The 12,740-nt window shown below is 46.7% G+C and overlaps 1 protein-coding gene across 1 annotated transcript; it reads left to right on the top strand.

The window, feature by feature from the left end:
* The first annotated feature begins 1,014 nt into the window (after positions 1 to 1,014).
* LOC116332970 (protein Z-dependent protease inhibitor-like) lies at positions 1,015 to 12,713 on the top strand. The gene is made up of 6 exons (XM_031756082.2): positions 1,015 to 1,129; positions 8,951 to 9,242; positions 9,313 to 9,594; positions 9,912 to 10,185; positions 10,325 to 10,472; positions 11,406 to 12,713. The coding sequence occupies exons 2-6, from the start codon at positions 8,957 to 8,959 to the stop codon at positions 11,586 to 11,588; spliced, it is 1,173 nt and encodes a 390-aa protein (XP_031611942.1). The 5' UTR covers positions 1,015 to 1,129; positions 8,951 to 8,956; the 3' UTR covers positions 11,589 to 12,713.
* Positions 12,714 to 12,740: the final 27 nt, after the last annotated feature.

Genomic DNA, 12,740 nt, shown 5'->3' on the forward strand with positions numbered 1-12,740 from the left:
GCAGGGAAAACTATTTGCAGGGGAGACCTACTGGCACTTGTGCAGGTGAAGCCAAAGGGAAGATATGCTTCACCATATTTTCTAGTCTTTGGCTTGGAAGGAAGTTGGTTTGGAAACTTATTTGGCGATACTTCATCTCCTGCTTTGCGTTTGTGTGGGAGCCCCGTCAAAAACCTGTCCATTATGCTAGCAGTGTCCAAGCATTCTTTTTTTTCTTCTTTTTTTTCTTTTCATACCGCTTGCACAGTTTCACTGCCATAACAACAGGAAACCAACCCAATCTTTCAACATAGAAGCAAGCGAGTATCCCGGTGAGGATGGTAGAGCCACATTTAGAAAAATAAAAAGCCATTCTTGATCATTCTGAGAAATAAAAGTGGTAATGTGCAGATTACAACTGTTGTTTCAGGACAAACTACCGCTGTGTTATCGAGGTCGTACTTTCGGTTGTAGTAACAAGGAAGGAAACAATTTGTCTTTGGAATCATAAACACAGGGCGGAGATCAGCATGAGGACGTTGAAGAGATGGAACAGCAAGCTTCGTCTGATCAGAAGGAAAACACAAACGTAGAAGATTGGATTTGTGCAAAACGAAATGTCTGGTAATGGACAGATGCGAAGTTATCGATGGTTACACCCTCGTGCATGAACGAGGATGGATGATGTATCACTGTGGGGCTGATCGCATTGTTTCACTGACTCATCTACACGAGGAGGGGACAGCAGCCTTTTATCGCCACGTTCCATATTGTTCTCATACCCTGTCGTATGATGGTGTTTTGTGCTTCACTGAATCAGAAAAATTCCTGTCATCTTCTCCAGGTAAGGGGCACACACTGTTACCATGGTAACTGACGCTTTCCGGAAGAGAAAAGCTTGCGTTTCTTGAACGTGATGAAGACCACAAAGCGGGGTGAGATCCTTTATGACCGATCAGCTGATCTTATTGAGTTAAAAAAAAAAAATCGGTTTTTTTTTTACGTAATATAAAGTTTCGGCTTTTATTTTGAAATGGGCGTGTCGTACTCTGAGATGTAGTTTCCGGTGAGGGTCGGAATGGGAGCTGGTCGGTGATACACGTCGCGTGAAGCTTCAGCTCGAAAATCAAAGATCGAAGAACAGCTGCAGGTCAGACGATGATGTCAACGTGTTTGTTTCCTGTCGGTTGTTTGTTGTTGTTTACAGCGGTAGACTGACTCGATCATCAGTAAGATTTGTGATTGTTTCCTCCGCTGTTAGTCAGCTAATCAGCGATTGATCAGTGATCGAGAATTAATTAACATTAAAAGTCTCATCAGGAAATAGAAACGAAAACAAATGACGTTGTTACGACCCGGCTCGTAATGACCGTAACGATGCGCAGGATGTCACGCGACTTCCCACGCCCAAACAGACACAGCCACAGCATTAGATTCTTAACAATAATTTATTTACACTAATGGCACAATGGGGGAGTATATACTTCGGGGTGAGCCAAGGCCAAAACAATAAACAAAACTCAACCTATGCTTCGGTTCCCCTCTAACCTATCCACGGAAAAGAAAACAAAGAAATAACACAGACTGACCTCCCTGGTCTAAAAAACACAGGAGAAAAGAAGGCATCTCAAAATAATCGGCAGCTCACCCCTACTTACTCCGCACCTCACACACATGCCCGACTTTATGCTAAAAGACTGTAGCTGCGGCCGCGCCGTCTGGACCAGAGGCAGGTGCATGGAAAGTCTGCCACACATCCCAACCAGTGCAGCTCTTCAGTCGCCCTTTTGTAGCTCACGGCCACCGCAGGAACCAGTCACATCAGGCCGGTCATTAGGTCCACCAATCACAGCCGAGCCCCTGCACAGGTGAATTTACATACATACGTCACACAACAGAGAAACCAACAGCACCCGTAACACCCCCCACCATAAGAATTAAATAATCCCTTGCTTATTTAATTCCCATCCGTTTACACTGCTCTAGATAAGGCATCAGCGAAGACATTATCAAGGCCCTTTTATGACTGATCTGCAGGTTGAAGTCTTGTAACAGAAGGGACCAGCGCATGAGTCGCTGATTGGAATTTTGCATCCGCGAAAAAAAACACAAGTGGGTTGTGATCTGTGAAAACCTGAGCGGACGCGGAGCTAGACCCCAGGTAGACCTCAAAGTGTTGCAGGGCTAGCAACAATGCAAGCGCTTCCTTCTCGATGGTGCTGTAGTTTATTTGGTGTTGATTGAATTTCTTCGAAAAATAGCAGATCGGATGGTCCACTCCGTGTTGATCTGCCTGCAGCAGAACCGCACCGCTGCGGCTGCTGGCGCTGGCATCCACCTCCAACTTAAACGGAGAGTCAAAGTTAGGGGCTGCTAAAACTGGAGCACTGCACAGTAAAGCTTTCACAGACTCAAAAGCAGTTTGTACGCCGCAGTCAAATGAAGGATTTGGTTGGGCTGACTAGGTCAGTCAGGGGGGCGACCACGGAGGCAAAGTTTTTACAGAATCCGCGGTAGTAACCACACATCCCCAGGAAGCGGCGTAACGCCCTCCTTGTTTGTGGGACCGGATACGCGATAATAGCCTCCACCTTTGCAGTTACGGGGCACACTCGCCCGTGACCCACCTGCTTTCCGAGGTAGGTGATGGTGGCTTTTCCAAACTCAAATTTAGTCAGGTTTACAGTGAGCGATGCTTCCTCGAAACGCCTGAAGACAGTGGAGAGAGTTTGGAGATGACTGCTCCAGGAAGCAGAATAAATGACCACATCATCTAAGTAGGCGTCACAGTTTGGGACCCCGGCCAAAACCTTAGCCATCAGGCGCTGAAAAGTCGTCGGCGCATTACGCAAGCCAAAAGGCATCACGGTATACTGAAGGAAGTGATCGGGGGTAACGAATGCAGAGATCTCAGACGCTCTTGCAGTTAAAGGGACCTGCCAATATCCCTTCAATAAATCCAATTTGGTCACATAAGTAGCGGACCCCACCCGATCAACACAATCATCCATCCTAGGTAATGGGAAAGAGTCGGCTTTAGTGGCTGCATTCACCTTTCGATAGTCTGTGCAGAATCGAGGAGTATTGTCTGATTTGGGTACTAACACGCATGGTGAGCTCCACGCGCTAGCACTAGGAACGGCCAAGCCATGCTCTAGGAGATAATTAACTTCTCTCTGCATTATCTCCCTTTTAGTGGGTTCACCCGCATGCGCATGTTGTTTAATTGGCTTATGCCCCTCCACATCAATGTCATGACATAAGACAGTCGTTTGGCGCGGGTGATCAGAGAAAAGCGACAAGTTGTCCTTTATCAGAGTAATGATGTCAGTTTGAGCAGCTTCAGGTAATTCGGCAACAAATGATTCAAGACCATTTAAAATCACTGAGTTCTTCAACCCACTACCTAAGACATCTTCCTTCCCAGATAACCCGTCATCCAACGGTTTGTAAGCGGAGAGGGTGGCAACAGCGCACACCGAGTGCGCTGTTGTATTTTGCTTGCGAGGATGGAACAGTTTCAAGGTGTTCACGTGGCAAACCCTGGTTTTTCGCCGCCGATTCAGAGTGCGTACCACATAATGGCTGTTGTCGAGTTTACGTTCAACACTGTAAGGACCAGCGAACTGCGTAGATAAACTGGACCCCACTACAGGCAATAACAACAGCACCTTCTCCCCTGGTTGAAAACTTCTGTCTACAGCTTTCTTGTTGAAACGTGCTTTCATTTTATTTTGCACTTGCTTTAGGTTTTCCCCAGCTATTTTCCACGCCAGGCGAAGCCTGTCTCGAAGCTGGCTTACGTAGTCATGTACACTACACGGCTCCTCCGGAGCCTCCGACAACCATTTTTCCCTCAAAAGTCGGAGAGGGCCTCGGACCACATGTCCGAAAACCAACTCCAGGGGCTAAAACCCAGCGACTCCTGTCTAGCCTCTCTAATGGCAAATAACAGTAGGGCAACCCCTCATCCCATTCTTTACCGGACTCCAAACAAAACTTACGTAACATAACTTTAAGGGTTTGGTGGAACCTTTCCAAAGCACCTTGACTTTCGGGGTGATATGGACTGGATGTAACATGCTTAGCATGTAGTTCATCAACAACCTGCGCAAAAACTCTGGACATGAAGTTGGTGCCTTGGTCCGTTTGAATGATTTTCGCAACCCAAACACAGAAAAGAATCTGATCAAAGCTTTAATGACCGCTTTGGCTTTCACAGTGCGCAGCGGAATGGCTTCCGAAATCTCGTTGCTGAGCACATTATAGTAAGAATGTACTGATTACCGGCTTTTGTTCTCGGCAACGGTCCCACACAATCCAGTATTACCTTTTCAAAAGGTTCACTCATCACTGGGATAGGTGATAACGGCACAGGTGGAATGGGTTTGTTAGGTTTGCCCACCAACTGACAGGTGGCACAAGACCGACAGTAAGCAGCCACATGCTTCTTTAAGCCAGGCCAAAAGAAATTACGCAGCACACGGTAATAAGTTTTATTTACTCCGAGATGCCCAGCCATGCCGGCATCATGTGCTAGGCTTAGCACCTGATCACGATGTTGAGATGGTACCACCACCTGTGTAACACTTGATGTGCCACTCTGATCAGAGGACCACCGCCTCATTAACACGCCATCCTGCAGAAAAAAACGGGGAAGGATGCTTTCCCCAGCCGTAGCAACGGCTGCAAAACAGGGACTCAAAGACCTGTCATTTTCCTGAGCGCTTATCAAAGCTTCTTTATTCACATCCCCACTCAACGCCGGTGTTAAGTTTAGCACACTGCATTTATCCCCCACACTGTCTTTCACCCCAACACAAGGTTTTTGCTCCCCAGCCACAAACGTATCTGCGATACTAATGACATCCGCAAATTTGCGCGCTTGCGCCCGTGTAACAGCGCAAACGGGAAAAACTGTCGCTTTTGGCTCGGTAACATCTGAGGCAGCCACAGGGTATCCGTCACCTCAGGCGGTGGAAACACTTTTCCCCGGCCAGATCGTTGCCAAAATAAATGACACACCTTTGAGCGGTAACTGTCGCCTTATGGCAACCTTCACAGGCCCACTTGTGATGGGTGAGTGTAAATATACTCGGTGGAGGCGCCCGAAGAACATTCATCTCAATCCCCACACTAACACATCCGTGTGGCAGGCAGTTTTATCCGACAGTGGCAACACATCGTCTAACATAAAAGATTGATGCGCCCGGTGTCTCGGAGAATAGTAATGGGAACCCTGTCCTCTTTTCCTGCCACCCAAACGAAGCCTTGGGAAAAAAAAAGGTTTAAAACGTGACTCTGCCTCCATTTCTGGGTCACACCGCTGCATCTGTTCAGGACAGGTAAGTGGGAGACTACTTTAATGAACCCCACGGGTCCTTTAGACCCTCTGCGCTGCTCTTTCTTCCGCATAGCGCAGAGGACAACTGGCGATCAGGTGACCAGACTCACGGCAATAAAACATTCCCGCCTGTCAGTTTCCTCCTGCCTCGCCCTTTGGGTCTGTTTAGGAATTTCTGTCTCTTTTCCTGTACCCCCCTACTTCTCGTGCCGCCCGGGTGAAAAAAACGACTTTATGTGTGAGGATGAACTCATCCGCTAAAACCGCTAAGCTTTCGCTAGGGACGTCACCTTCTGCTCATTTAAATACACTACCAACTGACCGGAGACACTTTTTAAATTCTTCTAAAAGAACCAACTCCTTCAATCCTCAATATCCTTCACATTGCTGGCTTGCATCCAGCGTTCAAACAAGCGCTGTTTCTCACGGGCAAACTCCACAAAGGTCTGTTCGGCGGTTTTTCACTCTTCACGAAATTTCTGTCGATAAGCCTCAGGAACTAATTCATACAGCGTGCAAAATTGATTTCTTCACAATATCATATTGGAGGCTGTCGTTAACGGAAAGGCTAGTACATACTTCCTGAGCCTTGCCGATTAACTTACACTGGAGTAGCAGCGCCCAAAACTCCTTGGGCCAACTCAATGCAGCTGCTATACGCTCAAAAGCGCTAAAATAGGAATCAACCTCAGCCTCCCGAAACGGAGGCACTAGTCTAACGTGTTTGGTGATGTCAAAACTTGGTGGAGAAACTGTGGATGTGTCAGGGTGACCTGAGACGGGCGTGGAGGCAGCGGCCACAGGTGTTAAGACAACGGCGGGCTTGCGCTCCAGCTCCAAAGCTCTAACACGGAGGTGCATAGCCTGCACTTCAAGCTCCTTAGCGCGCACCTCCGCCTCCCTAATACGGAGGGTCAAACGGAGGTCCGCCGCAGCAGACCCCACTGCCTGAGGCTCCACCTCAGCCACATCAGACTCCACCTCAGCCGCGTCCGACTCCACCTCAGCCACGTCCGACTCCACCTCAGCGGGGGGCACATTAGCAGGCTGTTTGGCATCCAGCTCCGGTCCAGGCACCGGAGCCACCTCCACGCCGCCCCCGCCAGGCTGCTTTACAGCTGCCTTCAGGGGAGGGAGAATGCCCCGCTCCACCAAACCTGCACACAAGGCAGCCCTCACCTCCGCTTTACGGGCATTGTAGGACACTTTAATATCAAAATAACTCGCCACAATAAGCAAATCCGCCTTTCGACACACCTCTATCTTATCCCAGGAAGGGGAGGTGACAAAATCATCTAACGAGAACTCCATCCTCCCATACACACACACACACACCCACACACAAAAGAAAAGCCGGCCGAACAAACCACAAACCACAAAACGGGACAAAAGAGACGAGCCCCCAAAATTGTTACGACCTGGCTCGTAATGACCGTAACGATGCGCAGGATGTCACGCGACTTCCCACGCCCAAACAGACACAGCCACAGCATTAGATTCTTAACAATAATTTATTTACACTAATGGCACAATGGGGGAGTATATACTTCGGGGTGAGCCAAGGCCAAAACAATAAACAAAACTCAACCTATGCTTCGGTTCCCCTCTAACCTATCCACGGAAAAGAAAACAAAGAAATAACACAGACTGACCTCCCTGGTCTAAAAACACAGGAGAAAAGAAGGCATCTCAAAATAATCGGTAGCTCACCCCTACTTACTCCGCACCTCACACACATGCCCGACTTTATGCTAAAAGACTGTAGCTGCGGCCGCGCCGTCTGGACCAGAGGCAGGTGCATGGGAAGTCTGCCACACATCCCAACCAGTGCAGCTCTTCAGTCGCCCTTTTGTTGCTCACGGCCACCGCAGGAACCAGTCACATCAGGCCGGTCATTAGGTCCACCAATCACAGCCGAGCCCCTGCACAGGTGAATTTACATACATACGTCACACAACAGAGAAACCAACAGCACCCGTAACAACGTCATGAGATGTTAAGGGCGTGGCCCTGTGGACCGATGACGTGGTCGATCGCCTGTTCATCTGATTGTTGTGATGTCGTGTTTACCTCACATGTAAGGCCCAGGGGTCCGTTCTTCGTACCTCGCTAAGTAAGTTAGCTGGATTTGATTGTTGACGATTTCGCGTGATCTTGGATCATTCGGTTCTCCGAAGCTCATCCGGGACTTGCTGTCATAGCAACAGATCCGTAAGCGTAAACCTGCTTGGGAGCAGGCTTACTTTATGTAAACAGGATTAGATCGCGGCCACTCAGGTATGTCCGCTTCATTTATACGAAAGCAACAGCGATATTTCTCCACTGTTTTTCCATAAATAAATATTATCAATGTAACTAAAGATAATGTATTTGATTCTTTTATTGATTTCATACAGATACATACAGGTCATTTCCTAAAAAAAGGGAAATGTACTATTAATAATTCTATTTCATGTATTTGATTATTTCAGATGTAATTCATATTTTAGAGTAGTAATAGTAAATTACTTAGTGTAATCAAGATGAGAGACCACGGCTATAAAAGCGAAGGTGGATTTGGGAAGTCTGTCGCAGCCATGTCCTGTCCGTTTGTACGCGAGCAACCCATTGCGGAAGGTGCAAGATTGATAAGGAGAGTTTTCAGAATTCAGCGGATATTGCGGGATAGACAGGATCCTTTAGCTCAGCGCGACAGTGTGCTCATAGAGAGATATCGATTTTCCCGTGAGGGTATTATTTACTTAACACTCTCTCTCTCTCTCTCTCTCTCTCTCTCTCTATATATATATATATATATGTATAGATATATATATAGATATATATATATATCTCCCAACTTACTGTGCATGCTTCAGTCACCCCTTGCATGGGAACAGGTAAAAGTGATGGAGTGTTATGTAAAACTACACACAAAAAACCCACAATGTCAATAAATGTCACAGTACAAAAAAGCCGGGTGTGATGAGGGGTGCAGGACCACCACCTGTCTTTATTTGCTCTGCCCTTTTCTTGGTTGCTGTTATAAACAAACAAACAGATTATTTCAGGGTCTCTTTTCAAGAGACTAAAAGCAATATAAGTGATAAATATTACCATTCTGTAGAATATTCTTATATTTCACTTTTACTTGTTCCCATGTTCTAGTGGGTCCTGTTGTGGCTCTAATGTGAAAGAGGATATAATGTAATATAATATAATAAATTACTTACGAGTTTAATTTGTCAGCAACTTTCTGCCAGCCCTCTCCTTGCTTTTGCAGCCTTTGCAGTGTTCCCCTGCGTTTTAATTAAACTCTGAAACTCCTGATATCCCTCAATCAAGAGTTCTTGCTCTGCTGCCGAAAAATACTGAGCGCGCTCCTTCGACATCTTCGCCGACCAATCAAAGGGTTGCCGATCAATGTTTCTACTATCGATGCGTAGCCCCTTTTAAGCCACCCAGTGATCTCAGATTACTTCATCCAGCTATACTAATCGTCAACAACAGGTGTGTTCGGAGAACCGGATTAGCGAGCTCAAAGTTGGCGCGATGATTTGATCTTGGATGTGTCATTTGATCTTGGATGTAGTAAGCGAGGTACGAAGAACGGACCCCAGGTTCAGGCTTCTCTGTTTATCTAACACGCAGGACGCCATGACTCACCTGAGCCCCATCTCATTGGTCAGCATTGTCCTCGCCCTCCTGCTAAGCCCCGCCTCCTCTGAGACCAGTGCTCTGCAGGACCTGATCAGCAGGAACGCGGACTTTGGTGCCCGTCTGTACCGAGCACTCGCCGACCGCACTGACGAAAACGTCCTGTTGTGTCCGTTCACTTTGTCTGCTGCTCTGACAGTGCTGCTGAGTGCCACCAACGGACAGACCCGCGAGCAGTTGCAGGCGGGACTCACGCTGACTGGGCTGGAAGCTCAGACACTCCCAGGTGGGTTTAAGGTCAAGGGTCACCAGATTCTGGTTGTGGTTCAGGTTCTAAGTGGTGCCTCTGTGCTCAGATGTGTTTCAGGCTCTGAGGAACGCCATTCCGACAGTCTCTCTGCAGCAGGGTGCGGCCATCTTCCCCTCTCAGAGTGTCCAGGTGGCCTCATCCTACCTGAACCTGGTTCAGACCAAGCTCGGAGGCACAGTTCAGGGCGTGGACTACACAGAGGCTTACGAAGCCGTCAACACCATCAACCACTGGGCGCTGGAGCAGACCGTAGACCAGGTCCAGGATTTCATTTCTGAAGTGGACCATCAGACCCAGCTGCTGCTTGCCGCCGTTACCGCCTACCGAGGTATGTATCATCTGCCAGAGGGTGGGACTTAGAGTGTTGAAGCAGTCCTGCGAAGCTCCGCTGACTACACCTCCTCAGTCTTTGAACTAAGGTGTGACGGCTCTTTTGATTGTCCCCTGTTCTTGGTCCACGCTCTGCTGGTACGCCGATAGCATGGAGCCCGCATCAACATGCTTAAAATCTCCACACCAATGAAAGTGTCAGGACGTTAATACCATAGGTCACTCACAGTCCTGTGCTTGACTCCTCTGCTGGACGTCAGAAGAACTGCAGCTTGTCTCATTAATGTGTTTAAATAAAGTTTCTGTGTGTTTCAGCAAGCTTCACTCCGCCCTTTAATGCGTCGTCCACTCAGGACGAGCGGTTCTACGTGGATAGCTATCATGTCGTCATGGTTCCCATGATGTTCAGGGCCGATAAGTACTTGCTGGCGTACGATGCTGCGGTGAAGGCTGGCGTGCTGAAGCTGCCGATGACAGACGGCGCAGCCATGTTGGCCGTTCTTCCTGATGAAGGCGTGGACGTCATTGCCGTGGAGGAGGAAGTTACGGCTGATAAGATCCAGGCCTGGATCCGCCAGCTGAAGAAGACGTGAGGCCCTCTTCCTTTCCTTTCCTTTCCTTTCCTTTCCTTTCCTTTCCTCCTTCCTCTCCTGTTCTTCCTTCCTTTTCTTCCTCCCACTGGCTTCTTCATTAAAACCAGGAAATAAATGTTCTTCTTTTGTAAACAGGAAATTGGAGGTGCAGTTTCCTCGCTTCATATTGGAGCGTTCATACTCACTTAAGGATACACTGCAGACTCTTGACATCACCCAGGTGTTTCAGGACAACGCTGACCTCAGCAACATGGGTGGAGCTGAAGGGTCCAAACTTAAACAGGTGAGTGTCTGCCACATTAAGAGCTGTTTGGACATGAGGCATCTCCACCTGGAGGGGGGTTGTGATGTCATCAAAGGGCAGAGTTCAGAATAAAGTCTCTTTATGGTTACACCTGTAATTCCAGGTGTTGGAGCTATTTATTCTTTATTTTTATTATTTTTGAAATTTGTTGAAGCTTGTTGTTGGTTTACAAATATTTTTGGGATATTTACTAGTTTAATTTGTAGGTTAATACTTCTTTTTTTTGTTTTGTTGTTTATCTTGTTAAGTCAGCTAGGAAGAACTGTAGCGCCATTTTCTGTAAGTAAAGGGACTGGTATAGGACCAGCATTCACTGGGGTGGGCCTATGGTTTTTTTTACGAGTTTTTCCTTCCCACTGTTGCCAAAGTGGCGTCATATGACTGTTGGGTTTTTCTCTGTATGTATTATTGTAGGGTCTACCTTACAATATAAAGCACCTTGAGGTGACCGTTGCTGAGATATGGCACTGTATAAATTAAATTAAATTAAATTAAATTAAAAAAAAAACAAGAGCCTGGAGCGTCTAACATCCAGGCAAAAGGGGTAAAAAGTTGCTGGTCAGTCACTTTCTATGTGATCACAAGCGTCCCCTGGTTCATCCTCCTTTCTAAAACACAGGACTGAGCCCTGAACTGTGGTCAGAGGTCAGGAAGCCCTTTTCACCACCAAATTTCATAAAGGACTAGAAACCTTTTTGCCCTCAGTTATCTCCTTCAAGTTGCCATTACAGAGAATACAGGTTTAAGTCATTTCAGTGTTTGCTTCACTTTTCAGACCCAGACATTACGTCCATATTTTAGAGTGTCCATTGTCACAACAGAGATTTGATCACCTGGTGACAACATCTGTGCTTATTTATTCAGGAAAGGTTTAAATATTCGAGATTCTGCTGTGGTTTCTTCTCCTCTCAGGTGTATCATAAGTCCGTCATCTCCGTCGAAGAGAGCAGCAGTGACACCAGCACCGGAGATGCCGTGTTCTCCTCACCTCCTCCTCGACTGACGTTCAACAGACCCTTCATCTTCATCATCTACCATCAAAGCACCAGTGGCCTGATGTTCATTGGCCGAGTCAACGACCCCACCCACAAATAAATGGGACCACACACCAACCCACAGCCTCCACCGCGGCAAACAGTCCACCCCCCCGTCCCATCTTCTAATAATGTCCTGTGATAAATATTAGCTAGATATTGTCATTTAATAACAGCGATTTACATTATTAACTCTGTTAGTGTCCCATTAGCGGCTTGTCTGTAACATTCTCTCTGACATCTGACTGTAACTACATCTTTATCATCATCAATAAGAGCACAGTCACACTAGGAAAAACAATGGTTGCAGATCACGGTGTGACCGTGTGCAGTCACCTTGTGATCTTTGTGAACCTTTGAGATGGTCACTTTGAAGACAGAAATTAGTTATTAGAGGAACCACTCCTACTCAGCTGCTGTCTTCAGGCCAACATTGGTGGATTAAGATGTGATAAAGCGGTGATCAATTAGTAAGAATATTTTCATATTTTGGAGTTCTGTATCCACAGTAAGAAAGCTTCGCTATGAGGGCATCTCTAAAAAATTACTAGGTAAATGGTTCTGGAGCTACTATAATGGGCCCATAGAGAAGAACAGACACACTCCTGAATGATAGAATCAACACCTGTGGTCCATGGTGCTGTGATACAGAGCTGAGTCATTTTCATATTAACCCTCAGACTCTTAAAGTCTGCTGTTGATCTCAGTGAATGGAGCAAGACTCCTCCTTCCCAAGTTCATAGTTGAGGCGCGGCAGGAATGCTGAAGAAAAATCCTTCATTAAAGCGGTCTGTTTTCTTAAGAATCTACTGAGTATAAATTTTATCACTTCTTTCTTTAAACTGGCCGCATTTTCTATTGTTGCAGTTGGACACATACATGTCACAGCTGGATTTAGTTCTTGTGTGTTAAACATTTCTCTTGTATTTGGAGAATGCGTAAGTCTTTGCACGCATTAATTGAACCCATTTAAAATATCGTGACGTTCAAACATTCTAAAACACTGACATGGCCACATTAATAGCTGCATGTTGGCAGAGATACATTATGCATTAGGGCCTATTGAGGGAAGTAAAAGAAGGAAATATGAATGTAGCTCTGTGTGTGCACACACGTTTTGTTGTGTACTGATCTCTGTGAAGAATAAAGCACTTTTAAAGCCGCTCTGCTCTAAAAGACAATAGGACCTTGCATCCACAGTGTGTTGGGATTC

Source organism: Oreochromis aureus, linkage group 15 (assembly GCF_013358895.1).
Source record: "Oreochromis aureus strain Israel breed Guangdong linkage group 15, ZZ_aureus, whole genome shotgun sequence".
Classification (NCBI taxonomy): domain Eukaryota; kingdom Metazoa; phylum Chordata; class Actinopteri; order Cichliformes; family Cichlidae; genus Oreochromis; species Oreochromis aureus.